The sequence below is a fragment of the Dermacentor variabilis genome, chromosome 8 (assembly GCF_050947875.1).
Source record: "Dermacentor variabilis isolate Ectoservices chromosome 8, ASM5094787v1, whole genome shotgun sequence".
In the NCBI taxonomy this organism is placed as follows: domain Eukaryota; kingdom Metazoa; phylum Arthropoda; class Arachnida; order Ixodida; family Ixodidae; genus Dermacentor; species Dermacentor variabilis.
In genome coordinates this window covers 97,984,868-98,005,811 of record NC_134575.1, presented here as the reverse complement: position 1 = coordinate 98,005,811, position 20,944 = coordinate 97,984,868, and the positions used below count along the sequence as shown (strand labels likewise).

The following is a 20,944-nucleotide window of genomic DNA, read 5'->3' as shown; positions in this document are numbered from 1 at the left end:
GCAACCCAACGCATCGAAGTGCCAATTCGGCCGTCGCCAGATTACCGTCCTTGGACATCTCGTTGACGCGAACGGAGTGCAACCGGACCCAGGCAAGATCCATGCTGTTACGCACTTCCCTGTTCCGAAGTGTGTCAAGGATGTGCGCAGCTTCATCGGCCTTTGCTCGTACTTCCGCCGTTTCGTCAAAAATTTCGCGGCCATAGCACGACCACTAACCGAGCTTTTGAAAAAAGACGCCCCTTTCCAGTGGGGCGATAACGAGGCCTCTGCATTCTCGCTTCTCATCGATCTTCTCACAACGCCTCCCGTTCTGGCCCATTTCGATCCTTCTGCGCCTACCGAAGTCCGTACTGATGCCAGCGGTCACGGAATTTGCGCAGTACTGGCACAACGCCAGCGTGGCCACGACCGTGTTATCGCTTATGCCAGCAGGCTCCTCTCGCCCGCGGAGCGCGACTATTCCATCACTGAGCGTGAGTGTCTGGCCCTAGTTTGGGCGGTTGCGAAGTTCCGCCCATACTTATATGGCCGACCCTTTTCCGTTATCACAGACCATCACGCGCTTTGTTGGTTATGCTCATTGAAAGACCCTTCAGGAAGACTTGGTCGCTGGGCCTTACGCCTCCAAGAATATTCGTTCTGTCACCTACAAATCTGGCCGACTACACAAGGACGCTGACTGCCTGTCTCGCTACCCGGTAGACGAGCCTGACGACGCCGACAGTAGTACTGCCGACGGCATTTTCTCTGTGTCTGCTTTCGCTAACATCGCCGATGAGCAGTACCGAGACCTATCGCTGCGAGTACTCATCGAGCGTCTGCGCTCTACACCTACCGACGCATCCGTTCGCCGATATGTCCTCCAGGGCGGCATTCTGTACCGAAGGAACTTCCTCCCGGATGGCCCTGATCTTCTTCTTGTCGTGCCAAAATATCTACGACAGACTGTGCTCTTTGAGATGCATGACGCACCCACTGCAGGACATCTTGGGGTAACCCGCACGTACGACCGCGTCCGCCGCCGCTTGTATTGGCCTGGTCTCGCTCGCTCCGTCCGACGCTATGTTGCTGCCTGTGATCCCTGCCAGCGTCGGAAAACGCCTCAGGTGCTACCTTCCGGTCATCTGCAGCCGATCACCGTCCCTGTGGAACCGTTTTTTCGTGTTGGATTAGACCTCCTTGGTCCCTTTCCCACGTCATTCTCTGGGAACAAATGGGGAGCCGTCGCAACTGATTACGCCACCCGATACGCTATAACGCGGGCTCTACCTACCAGTTGCGCCACTGACGTCGCGGACTTTCTCTTGCGTGAAATTATCTTAGTGCATGGCGCCCCGCGACAGCTGCTTACTGACCGTGGTCGTAACTTCCTCTCGAAAGTTATCGCCGACATTGTGCGTTCCTGCTCTATTCAACACAAGCGGACTACCTCATACCATCCTCAAACCAATGGCCTGACAGAGCGGTTAAACCGTACTCTTACCGACATGCTGTCCAAGTACGTTTCGAAGGACCACCACGACTGGGACGTTGCCCTTCCTTACGTCACCTTTGCTTACAATTCTTCCCGGCACGACACCGCCGGATTTTCTCCATTTTATCTACTCTACGGTCGCGAACCGACCTTGCCCCTTGACACGGTACTTCCTCCTGCTGCGACCTCAACAACCGAGTATGTGCGCGACGCCATCGCCCTCGCCGATCATGCACGCCAGCTTGCCCGTGCTCGACTGACGGACTCGCAAACCACGCAGCAGCGTCAGTACAACGCCCGCCACCGTGACGTACAGTTTTCACCTGGTGCACTCGTGCTCCTGTGGTCGCCCTCTCGTCACGTCGGACTTTCCGAAAAGCTCCTTTCGCGATACACAGGACCCTACCGCGTGCTGCGCCAGGTGACGCCTGTGACATACGAAATTGCTCCTGTGAGCTCAACCTCGTCATCTACTCTGGCGTCTAGTGATGTCGTGCACGTCAGTAGGCTCAAGAGCTACTACACTGCTTCAGAGTCCGGCCTTTAGTCGCTCCGGGACGGCGCTTTTGCCGCCGGGGGTAGTGCTACGGGGTAGTATTTCCAATGACGAAGAGCCGAGCGGGAAGAAGACGAAGACGACGATTGGAAGCTAGCGCGGGCTGTTGCCTCCTGGTCAACTGCGGCGTATCGCCTTGTAAATATACTTGTAAATAGCTTTTCGTCGGTGTCTTCCTACGTAACAATATTGATGATTCTGAAAACTGGGAGTTCTGTGATCGTGAAGGTTGTATCCAGTGGGCATGCCTATCAATGGAAAAAGTGTTAGGGACCCCTTTTTCGCCATCAACTACTGTATCAAAAAGGCGGGCTTTATGCACTAGAGCAAAACCCCCATGGTAGTGATAGCATCATGGTGGAAGCTGCAAACATAACCGAGCCCTAGGAGCACGTCACTGTTTCTAGCCTCTATGTTGCTTTCTAGGCTCTCTATATTAAAAAAAAATCTGATAAGTGGCAATGCAAGCCCATCTGTTTCATGAATAAACAGTGCATGTTTACCTGCAGAAAATATGTTTGGTCACTTTATTGTCACTGTGAAAAAGTTGAGATAACTTTTCTGCAAAATTTGTTAGTCTGAAGATTTTAAATCTACAGTAAAAATATTCAACACTGAGGGTTCACATTTGGGGGAAAAATACTCTCGATGGTTTAAGAGGAAGATAATTAGTGGTGCATCGATTCTTTTGAGATGATTGGCAAGTTTAATGTCATTAGCAGTCCGATGATTGGTGCACGATTGTTGATTGTATGTTAAGTAGTAATATGAAAAGTGCTCACACCTGTGACCCAATTTGGCGTCAATGTGGTTCAATAAAGAGCAGCACGTACCGAGTGCGTCTGCAAAGTACCTGAACAAGGCCTAGGTGAGTGCCGAATTGGGAACATATCTATTTCGGTGTATCTACTATTTTATTCTTATAAGTAGTTGTGCAACCCATCTGTATCTGTATTGAAAAATAAACAATGCATGCTTTTCTACGAAAAATATTAATTGCCACTTCATAGTCACTCTGAAAAAATGTAACTTTTTTGCTATATAGGTCAGTCTGACGATGTTAAACCTGCAATAAAAACGAACTCAACGCTGGGGGGTCGCACTTGGAGAAAAAGAAGTAGGCCCTAATGGGGTTAAGAAGAAGCAAATTGGTGGTGCATCCATTCTTTTGAGATGATTGGTGACTTTAATGTCATTAGCAGTCATGATTGGCGCATTATTGGTTACGGTAGTGGTAGGGGTGGTGTTGGTAGTGGTGTCAAAGAGTTTCGTTCAATACTGGCACATGCACAGTGACTCAACTTGGCATCAAAGTGAAGAGCAGCATGTACAGTCGTCAACAGATTGAAATGCACCACGGCTTAGGCGGCCGGAGCAGCTGCAGGGCCGCACCATGGCGCTGCTATCGCGCGCTCACGATGAGAGTACCCAGAGTGATGTCAAACATCGTCTCGGCATCCTTGTTTTCATGCTGGTGCTTGTCATGCTTAATAAATTTCAAGTGCGGCGTTCGGCCTTTCTGCTACTGACGGTCGGGACGAAGGGACGCGGTAATGCCAATAGTTTCGCCAGCAGTAGAATGCCAGTAGATTCGCGAGTAGTTCAGCACTTTGCACTGTCGGGCAGTAGTGGATGGCCGCAAGTCATCAAAGCGCCGCAGTGTGAAGGAACCAGAACCCGATGTTATTTTTTTCTTTTTCTTTTTTTTGTCGGCAATATTCAGTTGCGGACACAATAAAATGGAGCATGGCTTCGGTTCAAGAATGCAGTCCAGTGCCAACTAGTGAAAAGGGCAGCTGGTGTTGAGACGTCTGCTCTCGCATGTCCGTCCTTTTTAGCTCGCAGTTTCTCCAAACCTTTAGCGTCACCTTAGCACTCTTTATTCATAGAGAACAGTGCGAGATGGATGCCGCTGTAACTGCAATGTCTGATGCGCTGCTGAAATAGATTGTCGGGGGCGCGATTGTTCTCCAAGCCCAGCTTGCGGTTGGCACCTTAAAGGGACCCTCACCAGGCCCCATAGCAAATTTTTGTTATATGCTGGAAGTTGTTACGTGTCCTCTAGGGAGCATTCTGCCGCAGAAAATTTTCAAGTCGGCTCATTAATAGCCGAGATAGAAATATTTCAGTGCCACAAACCCATGATTTCTGCAGGCGGGCTTTACTCCCAAGCAAGACAGTCTCTCTACTCACCCTGTCTAGTCTCCACATGCAAAATTCCTTCACTGCATTCTCCCATACCGGACCTCGAGGATCGCGTGATGCATACGTTTTTCTCACTTTTCTTTTCACTGCTATGCACTTCCGTGACAACATCCCACGCAAGCTATTCTCTCGTTCGTGCAGCGCACAAATATTCCGGGCTATGTGCAGGGAAACCGTAGTAGTGGCATAATTCAGTGCTATGCTAATACTGAGGCAGAACAAGCGGATCGCAAGGAATGATCACGCGCTGGAACACATTAGAACATGGCACAGTTTCGGTACCTGCGCACGTGACCGCACGACCGTGGGAACAAGCAGACGAAGCGGAAGTACTTCTCTCTTGGTTCGGCGCAAAGTAAAGCAAAAACACGTAGACATTCCGTTTGTGTGTTTTATTATTTCTCTAAGCTTCAATTCGTCAATTCAAGCAAATGATCAGACAAATAACAAATGGTGCCTTCAATTATTCTCAAAGTTACGGGTCACCACGAGCTACATCACACTGCAGACACGACTACGTAGGTGCAGGGATGGGAGTAGATCATCCTCCGGCTTGGAGCGTGGCGGCTATGAAAAGAAAAAACAGCGTTCCGTTTGAAATTTCGGATCTTTCAGCGGCACATGGCAGTGAAATACCTTGCAGATACGATTGCTGTCACGTGCTGTATGCTCTGCGCTTGTCAGCTCAAAATGGCCAGACCTGGTGAGGGGCCCTTTAAGCAAGAAAATTTATCTCACTGATTTTTCCAACAAAATCAAAAGTTGCCTGCATCCATCTACTTACAGCGAAAAAAGTTTCCAGTTCATCCTGACTTGGAAAATGTCCAGCGACCCGATCGAGCCAATGTTTGGCTTTCTGCGCCGCACTGCCGGGTACAATGACATGTTGGACGTAAAGAGTGCAGCATGTGTCCTGGAAAAAATGCTGAAGACCAGAATCGTGTCGGCTTCAAGTGAAAGCAATGTTAAGAGCTTGACCACATTCTCATCGCAGCATCTTATTCTTATTCAACAGGAATTGCATGGTGCGACAAGCACCTTTGACGAGGTCGTAAACATGGCAGCGCAGGGGTTAAAAAACTGCCTTTCAGCGCGACCATTTGTCTCCACCCCTCAGATCGCCAGCGTGGCCGTGATTGGCAGATACATTGTGCGTGCGGCGAGTGAGCACATTCCCTGTGCAGGCCGTATAGCGTTCCTACGGCGAGCAAAAAGCAGCACTCCTAAGCACGGGCCCATCGCTCATCGAGACTGTGGTGGCCTGTTTTATCGATCTCGGGAACTGCTGAATCTGCTCATAGGTCTTCGGAGATTCGTGGAATGTGTGCTTCCTCATTGGAGGCCCGTCGCGAAGCCCTTGAACTTTACGCACAGAGGATTGTGCAAGAGCCCATGAGCCTACCAGTGATGAGCTTTTGAAACACCGACACTGACCACCGCAAAGAGCTGCTGCTGCTTCTAAGTTCCAGGAAGTTTATCAGGCCACTTTTTTAAAATTTTGCTCAAGGAGTGGTTGACAGGAATGCTGCCGCCAAACTGCTTGAAAGGTAACCCCGTGTCAGGAAAATTTCTCAAGTTATAGTAGAAATTTCTGCAAGGAAATGATTGTCGCGATCTTGTCGTGCATCCCTGAAGCATAATTTATGAGTAATGGAAACAAAGCCTCCCGACTGTTGAAATACCTCTTCTCTACCTTTGCCTCCTCCTTTCCGTACTTTCCTCTTTCCTCCACAGTTGGCATATCGATGAAGTGCAGTACTTCACACAGCTGAAGCAAAGTGCTTTGATCATGTTCTGCAGCAAAGGTGAAGTGGACGAGTCGATGAGCAGCGCCGAGCTGGATGCCTGCGGGATGTAGTCATTGGATAGTGGTGTGGAGACTTTTGATGAATCGTGGTCGTCATTGTCGAAGAGTAACGAGCCGGGATGCTTGAGCATCATGTCAGCATTCCTCTCATGACTGACTTCATTGTGGCTAAAGACGAGTATGTCATCCATGAGCTTGATGACTCCTGTTAGTCCGATCAAGATTTCGTACTTGCACTTTAAGCAGTATTTTGGTGTTGATGTTATGCCGATCGAATGGGCGACTTGTGAAGCGCAAGATGCCCAGTTGGCAACATGAATGTCGTCAGCTCTAGGCATGGCGGGGAGAGAGGGATTTTGGTGGGAGCCTGAATATGTATTGTCTCCAAACAACTGTTGCCTCACCTAGCTGTCAACACGCCCTTTTCTTTCCCTGCGCCAGTACATACTTCAGTGTGTTCCATTTACATAACAAAATTTCTTCGTTCTTGAATCAAATGTCTTGTTTGGTTCTTTTTCAAGTTTTCTGTGTTAATTCATAGCAGTGCCTTAACACAAAATAACGTAACAGTACTGAGAGCGTCTTCGACGCGTCGAAGCTGCCTGTTGACTTCGTGTCCCATTCATGTTCAGTCAGAAAGAAAGGTATTGTGTGTAAGATTCAAAAAATATACTTGCTAAGGTGTGCCTCACAGTCTTCTTGGCAATGGTGAACTTAAGGAGCCTGGCAGCCCTGAGCTGCGGTCACCGTGGTTGCAGCAACCACTGCTTCAGACCGGCTCAGCAATGCCAAAGCTGAACGAAAAAAAAAAGGAATCAGCAGGAATTTTGAGCATACCTTTCTTCACCATTCATTTCTTTAACACTAACTAATCCTGACAAAATTTTATCTTTTTGAAAAGCTGCCAAATTAATGTAATGCTCAAAACTTCAAAACTCATTGCACGACATTGTCGAAAGATGGCCGAATGCTTATAAAAATGCTAGAAACGAGTTGCGTCAATGGAAACCATAAAGGTTCTGTTATGTCGTAATACTCACAAAAATTAAAGTAAGCATGTCATATCATTCACATTAGAATATTTCTAATAGCTTCAAAGAAACATTTTGTGACGGAGCAGGCGTGTGCCCTACGTGGCGCCTCCAGTGCATGTTACAAGCATACAAGCAACCGCCTGCACAACGTGTAGCCAGATGCACCGCTGCACCGACACAATGTTGCCAACAGCATCACTCCGTCTCCACTAGTACAGTTGGGAGCACGACTACGGGGCGATCTGCTCGCATTTTGTGTTGGCAAACCTCTAATGGCAAAACAAGCGACGTCCAAGGCATAATTTTGTTTAGAGGAGGCAGTGGTCAGTGCTACACAGATACCGAGGCTGACACAAGTGGATCACAGAGCATGACCACATGCTGGAACAGGCCAGAAAATTATGTAGTTTCATTGTGTTTACTTGCAACTGAACGATGTGGGAATAAGCAGACAAAACAGAAATACAGTCGAACCTAGTTATAGCAATATTGATTCAAGTGCCACAAAAAATCCATTGTTATAACCGGGTTCCACGAAAAAGAGGAATGGCGTAGCGGTTCCGAGAAAAATATAATGGCGCGAAGGTCAGTTCTCCTCCCCGCCACCTTCCTCCATCTGCCTTCTGATTGTGTTGACTCGATCAACTGTTTAACTCTGCTTCCTGTGCGCTTCCATCGCATGTTGTTAAGAAGCCGCGACTGTTGGCGTTCAAGAACGGCACTGGTATAACAACTACAAAGAAGAGTCAAGAGCGGCAAATGATATACGAGTTCCACGGAGGCATCCTTTTGGTGGCCCCAAGAGGCGCCTTTTAAGATATGCGGGAAGGGTGCTATGGCAAAATCTCAGCTTGAGAAATCCAGAAGAACTGCTGGAGCCAGATCGCCACAAGCATCTCGCCACATACCTCCCCACTGGCTTGCTTGAAGAAACCGCATGTCCGTCAGCCTTGCTCACTTTATGCGAAGTTTGCCGACACCCATCTCCAAGGCATTTAGGTGCCCCATGTAGGGAAGCGGAAGGTCCCTCGCAAAAACAAGCTCATGAGGGACTGAATCATATGCAGGACCTCCCGCGGGGACAATGTTCACGCAGCCTGCCCTACTCCGTCATCGCTGCCGTTGGTATCTGATGAAAGCGTGTTTGCGACGATCGCCTCATCGGTTAGAAGCACTTTGTTTCCAAATTTATAGCAGTGCGCGTTCTTTTCACCGGCAATGTCGTGCATTGCGGATGATCAGTGGGCTGATCAGCCATCTTCTGCTTCAGTCGCATGTCAAACTAGGCTGAGAAACAATGTGGCCAGGAATGACTTCGATGCAACGAACAAAGACAAGCATGAGCGACTTAATCCGTTAGCAGAATTGCGCTGAATGAGGGCCAGAGATTAAAGGACCAACTGTGAGGGCCGAGCAAGCAATCTAGGAGCAGCGCCGGCAGCATTGTCAGTGCAGTTGGAGCAGTCCAGTCATGTTTCGGAGGGTGGCGCAGTGCAGATCTATGGGCGCAGTCCGTTCGTGTTCGGAGGGGTGGAAATGTGACGGAAGAAATGTGTGTGACACTGGTGTGCATCTCTCATGGAGAGAAGCACTGGGCGGCTTACATTTCATCTTTCCTTCTTTCTTTTCAAAGATTTCGCATTACATTACCTATTGGTATTGACGCCCAGCAGCCATACTTCTTCGTTATAAATGATAATGCGTCATGAGGACACTGAAGTAAGCAGGTTATTTCCGCATAGAAAACTTACAAAAGTTTATGGTGCAGCTGCTTTTCGTTGTTATGACCGATATATTGTTGAAACCGGTATAGTTATAAAAAGGGTTTGACTGTACATCTCTCTTGCTGTGGTGCAAAGTAAAACAAACAGCAGACATTCGGTCTGCATGTTATATTATTTCTCTAAACTTTAATTCGTCTCTTGAGCAACAGATTACACACATAACACATGTTGCCTTGAATAATTCTTGAAGGGTCACATGTCACTATGAGCAACATCACAGCATACACATGTACGTAGGCGCTTTTGTTGATATAAGTCATCCCCTCATCTTGGAGCGCAGGCCCGTGAGGAAAAAAGCAAACAGTGTTTAGTTCGAAATTTTAGCTGTTTCCGCAGTGTGTAGTGATGTAATTTTAGCATCCTTGATTATGAGTCCGCATTGTATGCACTGTACTTGTCAGCTTAAAATGGCCAGACCTTGAGGGGGCCTTTAATGCGAAAGTGGGGGAAATTGTGTGGGGGAACAGGTGACTGGCAACTATGTCATGAACTCTAGAATTAGAAGATGAGAGATGTGGCAGACTTCATGGAAATAAATTGCCTCTGAGTTATGAATACCTTCTTCTGGAAGCGGAATAACAGGAAGTGGGCCTGGGAAAGTCGTAATGTGGAAACAAGAAATGAAATAGATTTTATACTTTGTGCCGACCCTAGCATAGTGCAAGTTGTAGAAATATGAGGTCGGGTAAATAGTAGTGATCATAGGTTAGAGAGGTCTAGGATTGTTCTCAATTTGAAAAGAGAAAGAACAAATTAGTTGGGAGGGAGCAGGCCAGCCAACCTAGACACAGTCGGGGTAAAAGTAGATGACAAGACAGGGGTAATTGGAGATCACTGGGAGATGCCGCTCATTGAACAGTGGTACATACCGACTACCACATACCCAGTGACTCAACTTAGCATCCAAGAAGGTTGTTGAATAGAAGCACATGCCCATTCTTAGACGCTGAGCGACCGAAGTTGGGCCGGCAGTTAGTTTTGAACCCAGTTCCCAGGGACAGCACAGCGACCAAATGCTCTACCCATTTGATCATATTCTACACACAAACACAAGTTGGCAGGAAAGAGGTTATGTGCCGTCATACATACATACGTACAGACCTACCGCTAAATGGGTAAAGTTCTTAAAGAAGGCTGTTGCATTGAAAATGAACTTTGGACCAGCAATGTAATGTGTAGCGCAGGTAACCGACGGCCTATCAGGGTTACTGAATTGTTATCAATCGAACTGACATGCAATCCTGGGCAGCAGACAGGTAGTGTGAGGACATAGAAAATTTGCAAACACGGAATGGTATTTTCACGTAGTAGTGACGGTGAGGAAAGCAGCAATACTAAAAATAAGGAAACTAGCGTTTTATTGGGTCAACTTGTACCCTTAAAAAACATGTTATACTCAGAGAACAGCGACAGTGGCAAACACAGTCCGCGATCGCTGAAAATCTGAGCAGCGGGTAAAGCACGTCGGCTTTTATTGATCAGTCGTTGAATGTTCCAGAGTAGCCGCTGGGACCCGCGTGCCTTGCACAAAGTTCTACACCATTTGTGTCGTGCATACATGCGCTCAGCTTACGCAAGATTCGGCGACAACAGACAGCAGATAGAAGCATCGATAACATTTTGAAAACTTCCGATACATGTAGACGCGTCCTGCGCTGAGCGATAACACTTTGTAGACAGTAAAAGCGCTCACCCGTAAAAGATAAACGAGGTCATGTGTCAGCATCATCTGGCACAAGACATGGGGTGACAGGAGATCCTACAGTGGACATTAAATAGGCTGATTGCAATGAGCTTCGGATGGTGCAATAACTTCTAATTAGTGTGACTACACCAATAACTTTAAAATGCATGAGACGAAAAATTGTCTCAAATATGTTCCGCTGTCATAAGCCTTTCACAAAAGGAGGTTGCCCTGCTTTCGAGTATCCAATGTGGATTGTCCTTTGTAGCCCTTTAGGAATACTGAACCGGAAGGGTTATTTTGTTTTCCTCGGCTATGCATTGTGAAGTGCTCGTGTATTTATTCTATTGTATTTACCTCTTGTTCTTGATGCTGTGACGTGACTGCAATCGCCTCACTTATTTTCTGCAGGCCTCACAAATGCGATGAGCCTAGCTGAAAGCATCACTGCCAAAATGGCATGCCATGCCCCTTCAAAGATCGGTGGTCAGGTCGAGGTTGGCATGCAGTGCAGCTTGTCTCTCGCTGACAAGTCTGTTGGGTGTTCGTTGAAACCAGGGAGCGAGTCTAGGAGCATGCAGACTATGGAGGCTTTGGAGCAGTTAAGCTCCACCTCAGGTGGGCAAGGGCCAACACTTTTCTTACATTTGCCTGCTTATACGAATGTGGTAAATGACCAAGTCTGCCTAGCTTGGCACGACTTGCTCAAGTGTGTGTGATGTTCTGTCGCTGAGGATAAATTAGCAGTTATTTTATTGTTGCCTGCATAGTGATTGAGGCAAAAGGCAAAAATACTGCCCTACTGAGCACATTGAAGTACCTTAGATGGCAGAGCTTAATCCAGAGCCCTCTTGTCCTGGTGTTGTGGCCCTTACATTGGTCCACGAAAATGTTACACCCATTGAGTCTTTTAGTTATGTATAGATCGGTGTATGAGTGTAAGAACATGAATATAGATCAATGGAGAATGTAAGTTGACCTCTGGATTTGATGTGAATAAAATTCAAACACAATGCAGTCAACTATAAAACATACCTTGTTTTATCAATATGCTCATTCATTGAGCGAGCTGAACATGGCACAGGAACTGTAAGGATTCTTGTCCTGGGACAGGTTTTGGTGACGACATCCCAGAGCACATCATCGGCGATGACTAAGCGGGACTACGCATGCGCAACACTGCCCTCAGGCAATGAGCAGCATGCACTGGGTTCCTGAGGTGCACGCCAGCAACCGCTTCAGGCGACGTGCACGCGTCTTGAGGTGAATGCTGGTTTTGGTCCTCTCTCGTCGATAGCAGCTTCGGGTTGTTTTTTTTTTTGTTTACAGACTGCAGTGACCGACGGGACCTCTTTTGTACCAACAGTTGCTCCCAGCGGATACTTATTCTTTCTCAGAACTCTTGTTACAATATGCTATCCACCTTTGCTGATGCGAAAAGTGAAGCGTTTTCCCTTTGATAAATGAGGCACTAATGAGCAATTGAAATGCCTTTGCAATGAATTGAATCTGCTGTCATCAGGAGAACTCGTGCACGGTGCCCACTATAGAATTCCATCACAGTGTCTTCAATTTCACTGTCAACAGGGTAGCCGTTGCACAACAAAGCTTCCAGTGAAAATCGACAGTTGCTCTCTATTTTCTATTCATGTGACCCATACGGCACACTGCCACAATCTTGCTTTGTGCTTCCACCCATTTTATCACATTGTTTTCAAATGCACTTACAAAGCCCTGACATGTTGTTTTTGCACAACTCGTGTTTGGACAAAGTTTGCAAATTTGGCATGTTTGCCACAATAATGACAAAAACTATGATCCTTTCTCCACTTTGACAACTGCAAACAAGAAAAATTTATTTTGTTTCACAGTAGACTACATGACAGACACAGGAAGATCGTGCTAGTTATTTTGCGACAACTGAGCAAAACCCAACCTGTCCTTGGTAATTCAGGTGCCTGCAGTTGCAGCGTAAGATTAGCAGAATGGTTTACAGCATGTTTAATAACAGAAAGTCGAATTCGAATATGTTTTTTTTTCACAGCATAATAATGATACAATCGCCGACTGATATTTTTGGACACCCTATTTTCTGGGCCGGCCGGAATATTTTAACTTTGCAATATTATTGCCAATTTGCTCCATATAGTTATGTATAATAACGAAAATTTTGAATGTTTTGAACTGTCACAGTATACTACATGACAGACACAGGAAGATTGTGCTAGTTATTTTGCGACAACTGACCAAAACCCAACCTGTCCTTGGTAATTCAGGTGCGTGCAGTTGCAGCGTAAGATTAGCAGAATGGTTTGCAACATGTTTAATAACAGAAAGTCGAATTCGAATATGTTTTTTTTTCACAGGATAATAATGATACAATCGCCGACTGATATTTTTGGACACCCTATTTTCTGGGCCGGCTGGAATATTTTAACTCTGCAATATTACTGCTAATTTGCTCCATATAGTTATGTATAATAATAACGAAAATTTTGAATGTTTCGAAGTGTTCTCGTTTAATTTTTCTGAATTTTTCTCACAATCGCAAGTTTGACACTACTGAAAATGCAAAAAACATCGCTGTCATTTTGTTTTTCTGCAGCCTCAAAGCAGCGTTGCACACATCTCGCATGCCAATTCAGAGCTACCATTTCAGGTACAGCCTCAGTAGGCACCGCTTGATGCACTCTCCCACGTGCCTTTGTGCACTCATTGCTGTCGGCACTCGTCAGTCGCATATGGCCAGTGGTACTCTTTGTATCGCCACTCATGTACATTGTGGTTTTCTTCAGCTGCATATTGTGATGCTGGGCTTAGTCACTTCAACAACCGATTGTCTTCCGTGGTTTGATCGCCAGTTGTTAACAATGGTGCCGACACTGGCTTCGTCATCTGCCGCCTACCGACAAAGGCTTTGAAGTGAGGAAATCATAGCATAGTGACGATGGAAAAGAAGGCCACCATTATCAGGAAAGTGCAAAGGGGCTTGTTGCAATCACACGTCGCAAAAGAATTAGAACTCGAAGCAGTCAATATCAGTCTACATAAATAACAAGGTAAAGATTTTGGAAGCCACTGAGAAATCTTCCCGATCTCAACAGAAGAATGTCAGCCACAGTGCCCACCCAAAACTTGAAGCTATTCTAATGTGAATGAAAGCCATGATCGCCATACAAGTGCTGGTGTCCGGTGATGTTTTAAATCAAAAGGCAGAAGCCTTAGCGCTTCGTATGAACATTGAGGATTTTCAACTTAGTGATGGCTGGGTCCAAAATGTTAAGGGGCCCCTCACCAGATGTGGCCATTTTGTGCCGACAAGCACCGTGTATACAATGCATGCTAGCGATCGTGTCTGCTAAGTAATACATCGCCATGTGCCATGGAAAGAGCTGAAATTTCAAACCAAATGCCGTTTGCTCTTCTTGCGAGCTTTGTGCTCCCAGCTGGAGAGTTGACATATTTCTCACAAGTGCGCCTACGTACATTGCATTGCTGTAACGTCACGCATAGTGACACATGACTCTGTCTGGTCTATGGCGAATTCGTCAGAGAAAGGCGCTCAAGAAAATGACAGGCCAGTGAGAGTTAGTGTGGACACTCAAGCAGGGTGGCTCCGTAGTCGCACCTGGGGTACTCAACTGCACTCCCGACGAAAAGCAGCCAGCGAGCGGGAACAGAACATTGGGGGTGCTAGTAGGCACCTGTTTCATGCGCGTCTCAAAGAGTTGAGCAAACCCAAAACTGGCGCGGCTAGGACTAGGGTACACCTCAAGGCGGTCGACGTGAGGAAAGGGCTTTCCAATGAAGGGATTGATCCCGGTGGCCAAAAGCAGAGGGTACGTACCTCATGCTGAAGGTGTCATCTGCGTTGAAGGAAATCAAGTGCGTGGCCAGAGGATCAAGCAGGAACGAGGGCTGAAAAGGGGTCTGCAGTGCTGACATGCTGAAACCAAGTTGATAGGCAGTTATATGGAGGTGGGTTTGCACAAGGCTCACCCACCGAGCGATGGTCAGGGAAGGGCACGGCACTCCTCCACTCTGCAACGCACAAAAGAACTTGGGCAAGGTTCATCGAGTCTGACATGGCGCAGAGAAGGTTCCAGAATCAGATCGCCAACAAGCATAGGTTTATTCAACCAAGACACAGCACAGTGTGACAGTCACGGCACTTATGGGAAAAGGCTCACCGCAAGACCGATCCACTATGCGTGCCCTCTGCGCTAGGGCTAACTGCGAAGCGGCCCACGAAGTGCGAAAACGAAAGAATTGCAGGAGCAAAGGTCCTTGTAACCACCTAGGTGCAGGCCTGTGAGCATCTGCCGCGGCAATGAAGTGCTCAGCGAAAGAGAGCTCGGGTGGAGAGGATCCCGGGGCCCACCACTCGGGAGGCGAATTGGGGCGCATCTTGGTGACACTGGCTCACGTGGTGATTCGACCCTGGGAGGGATAAGCACAGTTTGTGCAAGAAATTAGCTTCGGCACGCTAGTTGTGTCAGCCATGTTGTCGTTATGGTGGCAGTTCCCGGAGATCAAGCTAAACAGAGCGCAGGAGTTGGGGGACAAGGCACAGGAAGGCACCTCAATGCCCACACCATGCAACGTCCGGGGAACAGATGTCAGTGACCAGCCGAATGCTACAACCCAAGTTAGCCCATGATTCATACACACCTGCGCACTTGCCTTACATTGTGCGAAGGGTGTGGCAGATTCAGAGCCTGTCCAGTGGCCATCATGCTACCACCCTTGATCCTCCCACCACCGCCACCGCAGTGAGGAGAGCGAACAACACTGGCGAAGCAGTGTTCGGAACCACAAGCATGTGTGCAACATATCGACGACAGAGTCAAGGCCGCCTAAGACCATTCACAACCACAAAAAGGACACAAGCTGCTACAAACGCCGTCGCACGAATGACTACGTTACCACTGAAAAAGACCGCTGCTAGCAGCCACCCCAGTTTTGAACAGACCCGCGTGAGCCAAAAGGCTCACCTTCATCGACGAGCAGAGATATTTTCCGTGAACTACACCACAGAGTCCGCTACCGCCGAAGGCACCCAATGACTCAACATTAGATGACTTAAGTTCCATCGAAAGTGCTGCGACACAGTCATGATGTACAGCAGATCGTCATGCTTGTGTATCAGCGAACGCCTTCCTGGCGCCTAAGTCAACAACAAGAACGACATGGACGAACTGCTATTGATGAACTCATCCAAAAAGAAAAAAAACCCCTCTGTGGCTGCTTGGAGATTGTCAGGTGATTCCTGGGTTTCCCTTCCAGCCTGGTGGGATACAAGTAGCAACCGTAGTCGCTGCTGCAGCGAGCGTGTTAGCCTGCTGCAGACTCAGAAAGTGACAAAGTGAGCAGGTACAACTTGCACCGATTCGGCTGCTGGCAGTTGAAGAACTCCGTAAGGACAATGTGCTTAAAGGAGTCACCAAGAAAACCTGAACAATGCCAATGACTTCCTCATATCACATCACACACATCACATCACATCATATAGAAGGAGCATTGTCATAATCGACCGACTGGTCGATTTCCTCGCATGTAGCAGCGTGTTGTGAACAGAAGAAAGGTGACAGAACCATGCGTACAGGTCAGGCAGTACGAGGTTCCATTTATTGCTTCTAAAACATTGGTGATAATTACTGTGCGGTATTTTAAAAATTTAGATACTGTTCGTTTCGCCCCGCAGGGGCGTCTGCGTAAGCAGGCGTTTGGTGTGTTGCGACACCACGTACCCGAGCACACGAGGGTTGGACCCTCCCGCGTGTAGCCGTGCGCGGCTTAGCCGTGTCCGGGGAAAAGGGGATCCTGGGGGTTGAGCCAATGCCGGGTGTTTGGACCTTTACGGCCCCTTGGCGGCGGCAACACACCCCTTTGGCCTCGGCTTCACGTAGATGGCACCCCCGGACTGACCCACCCGGGGGAAATCGGTAGTCGCCTCTTCCTGTCTCTTTCTCCCCAAATCTTAGTCTTTATTTCTCACTTTTTTATCTTTCCTGTCTTCTTCTCTCTTCCATTTACCTCCTTTCTCCACGGCGGCAAGGGTTAACCTTGTGTGGATATCCTACCTTGGGTACACCATATTGGGTTATTGTGACGGCGTACGGCTGGCGTCGTGCAGGCTTGTACACAAGCTCTGCCGCGTCCCCTCGTTGGGCTCCGTGGTGGGCGGTCGGCGCTGTTGCCGATAATACACATTTTTCTCATGGCAGCGCAAACCTCTATTCTCTATGATCGGCGTCTGAAAAGATGCCGCACCGAAGCAACGTTCCAGTTCTCTTTCCGGAGCAATGTTCCATCATTTCCTAAGTTCTATGTACTGCACAGCGAAAACAACGTACCAGTGAGAAAGCTCTCTCCATTCCTAGTGGCGAAGTGTCTAAAAGAAAAAATCGGACCTACATACAAAGCTTCAAAAATGTCTAGCGGGGACCTCCTCCTAGAACTCAATGACAAAGACCAAGCGCAAAAGCTCACAGAACTTACCAGTATTGGTAACGCAACAGTGACAATTTCACCGCACAGAACATTAAATACAAGCAGGGGTGTAATATCAGAGGAAGATTTTATTGGCTTAAGCGACGAAGAACTGCTGGAAGGTTTCCAGGAACAAAATGTTACCAAAGTCCAAAGAATTGTCATCCGCAGGAACGACCAAGAAATCCCCACAAAACATGTAATACTCACCTTTGGAACGAGTGTAATGCCTACCTTGCTGGATGCAGGTTATGAAAAGGTAAATGTTAGACCATATATTCCGAACCCCAGACGATGTTTCAAATGCCAAAGGTTTGGACATGCTTCGCATGCATGTCGAGGACGGAATACTTGTGCTAAATGCAGTTCGAACGATCACCAAACTGACAATTGCACCTCTCCTCCACTTTGTGTCAACTGCAAGGGAGATCATCCCGCTTATTCGCGGTCCTGCCGTTGCTGGAAAAAAGAAAAAGAAGTAATTGCTTTAACAGCCAAAGAAAAAATCTCGTTCTATGAAGCTAGAAAGCGGCTGTCGTACCTTCCGCGAAGAAGTTACGCCGATGTGACGCAGATGGGGGCAGCGTCACAGAGGCCTCAGGAGTCCTCCGAGCCCACGCGCAGTGGTCCCGCAGTGACCCCTCCCGCCCCCGTGGTGGAAGCAGCCGACGCTGCTCCATCCTCTTCAAACGCCCTGCAGACACCAGTCCCGCAGGGCCCTAAGATCAAGCGAACCCCAAGGCCCGAGACACGTGTCTCGGCGCCTAACTCTCGATCCTCCAGCGCCTCAGAGAGAGCGATGGAGGTCGACGCAAAAACCCCGGTGTCATTGACACCAAAGGACAAGCGCTCTCTTGAGCGCGGTAAGCGGGACAAAATCCCAATAACAACTCAGATTAAGAAAGCGATAACCTAAAGGTTATCGCTCATTTGTATAAGCCTTTTAAATTCCATGTCACCTAACATCTCACCTCTTATTCATTCCATAGTGCCAATTCTTACCTTTCAATTTCAAAATGGCTTTTATTATCCATTGGAATTGTAGAGGTCTCATACACAATTTAGGTGACATCAAAGACATCATCAACATCTTTTCACCAGTTGCTGTATGTCTTCAGGGAACGAATCTCGGCGCGAAAAATAGTCAAATTCTCAAAGGTTTCACCGTTGTCCGAAGGGACCGCGAATGTTCCACCCGTTTGTCAGGCGGAGTGGCTATAGTCGTGCAGGGCGGCACTTCTAACCGAAACGTCCAATTGAATACATCCTTAGAAGCCGTAGCTGTCACCATTCTATCTTATAAAACCATCACCATTTGTTCACTGTATATTCCACCTCACACCCACTTCAAACTAAACAGTTAGAAAATTTAACAGAACAATTACCGGAACCATTTGTTTTAGTAGGCGATTTTAATGCTCATTGTACTCTTTGGGGCAGTGTCAAAACTGACCAAAGAGGGCAACTCGTTGAAGATTTTATTCTGTCAAACGATATCTGTCTTTTAAACTCAGGTGCGCCAACTTATTTTTCACCGACTTCCCGCACTTTTAGTTGTTTAGATTTAGCTTTTTGTTCACCCTCTCTATTCGCTGATTTTAAATGGGAAGCTCTCGACACCTCATATGGTAGCGATCACTTACCCGCTCTCATCAAACTCCTACCATCACCACAAACATTAGTAACAAGACCACGCCGTTGGAAAATACAGCTTGCTGACTGGCAGGTTTTTATGGAAAACGCAAAAGTGGAAAATGTCTTTTCGCCAGGGCTTAGTATTGACGAACTTAATCAAAAAATCACCGAAGCTATAATTTGTGCGGCAGAAAAGGCCATACCCCTGTCATCGGGTATAGTACACAAAAAGCTAAACCCCTGGTGGACGAAGGAGTGTACCGACGCTAAAAAAGAACAAAATAAGGCCTGGGGAATCCTACGGAGGTACCCCACCTATAGCAACCTGTTAAACTTCAAACGAGTCAAAGCCAAAGCACGTTTCATTCGAAGACATGCTGAAAAATCATCATGGCAAAAATACATCTCCTCAATTAATAGTACGGTAACATCGAAACGAATGTGGGACCAGGTGAGGAAATTTAGAGGACAGTACTCATCTTACACAATACCGTTACTTACAAGTCCAGGCACACAAACAACAATACAAGAACAGGCAGATATACTTGGAGAACATTTCCGTGATGTATCCAGTTCAGGGAATTATACAAAGGAATTTTTACAATACAAACAGTGTGCTGAAAAACAGAAGCTGCCCACAACTGGTGCATCAAATGAACCATACAATTCCCCCCTCACACAACAAGAAATAAACAGAGTTCTTTCTGCAGGGAAAAACACAGCGCCAGGTCACGACCGCATTCACTACGCCATGCTGGCTCATCTGTCTCAGGCATCTGTAAACGCTCTCCTTAAATTTTTTAACTTAATCTGGGAATCTGGCATAATGCCGGAAGAATGGAAAAAGGCAATAGTAGTTCCATTTCTAAAAGCCGATAAATCCCCCACATCCGCAAGCAGCTACAGACCCATTGCTCTCACGAGCTGTTTGGCAAAATCATATGAAAGCATCATCAACATAAGACTTTCATTTATTTTAGAATCAAGAAACCTTATTGACCCCCATCAGTGTGGATATAAAAAGGGTTGTTCAACCATTGACCATCTTGTCCGTCTAGAACATGAAATTCGATATGCATTTTTACACAAACAGCACCGTCTAGCAGTTTTCTTCGATTTAGAGAAAGCCTACGATACCACATGGAGATATGGAATTTTAAAAGACCTGGCTGACCTCGGCATCCGGGGTAAAATGCTGAACTGCCTAGCTGATTTTATGAGTAATAGAATATTTCAGGTACGTCTGGGCTCAGTACTATCTCATACATTTAAACAGGAAAATGGTGTTCCACAAGGCTGTGTTCTCAGCACGACACTTTTTATAGTAAAAATGAACACAGTTAATAAGATCATACCGTCGTCTCTTATGCACTCCTTATACGTAGACGATCTCCAAGTGGCTTGCCGTGCCTCAAATTTGCTAACCTGTGAGAGGCAGCTCCAGATAACAATTAATAACCTTACACAATGGGCTAACAAAAATGGTTTCCGTTTCTCCACACAGAAAACAGTTACTGTTTTGTTCTCTCAGAAACGAGGGCTACACAGCGATCCAGTCCTAAAATTGAACGAAACCATACTGCCGGTGAAACAAGACCATAAGTTTTTAGGAGTAACCTTTGACACCAAACTTAACTTCCTAACTCACATAAAAGCACTGAAGATTAAAGCAAATAAAGCTCTAAATATCCTTAAAATTCTGTCTCATAAGCACTGGGGTTCCGACCGAACGTGCCTTTTACGTGTCTACCGGTCTCTTGTGCGTAGCCTTTTAGACCACGGCTCCGTGGTTTACGGCTCAGCCAGACAGTCCTACACCCAACGACTTGACCCGGTACATAACCTTGGACTGCGACTGGCAAGTGGTGCCTACCGAACTTCACCTATTCCAAGTTTATACGTCGAGTGTAATGAACCCTCCTTACAGCACCGCAGAGCATTCCTCACTTTTTCCTACGTACTAAGAATTCAGTCATCACCACAACACATATGCTACTACATCCTCACACAATGCAACTCACGCCTACACTATACAAATAAACCGAACATGATCAAACCGCTTGTCCTGCGATATGAGGAATATGTCCGGGATTATGGCATTCCTTGCGAAGTCCTCGAGGTTGCCAGAAAGCCACAGCGTTTGCCCCCATGGTACGATTTTGAACCGTTATGTGACTGGACATTGACACATTTAAAGAAGAAAGACACCCCACGCGAACACATTACACAAGAATTCCGTGAACTTCAGGAGAAATATAAAAATAACGTGC

General features: G+C 47.0%; 1 protein-coding gene across 7 annotated transcripts in view; it reads left to right on the top strand.

Annotated features, from left to right (window-relative positions):
• LOC142590441 (uncharacterized) overlaps positions 1–20,944 on the top strand; it is a 243,399-nt gene that overhangs the window by 183,858 nt on the left and 38,597 nt on the right. For 6 of the 7 annotated variants that reach the window (XM_075702555.1, XM_075702551.1, XM_075702553.1 and 3 more), the window contains one exon: positions 10,959–11,165. The exons of the other annotated variant lie outside the window; for it this stretch is intronic. In XM_075702555.1, coding sequence (XP_075558670.1) covers positions 10,959–11,165 — 207 coding nt within the window. The remainder of the gene's footprint in view (positions 1–10,958; positions 11,166–20,944) is intronic. 7 annotated transcript variants of the gene reach the window in all.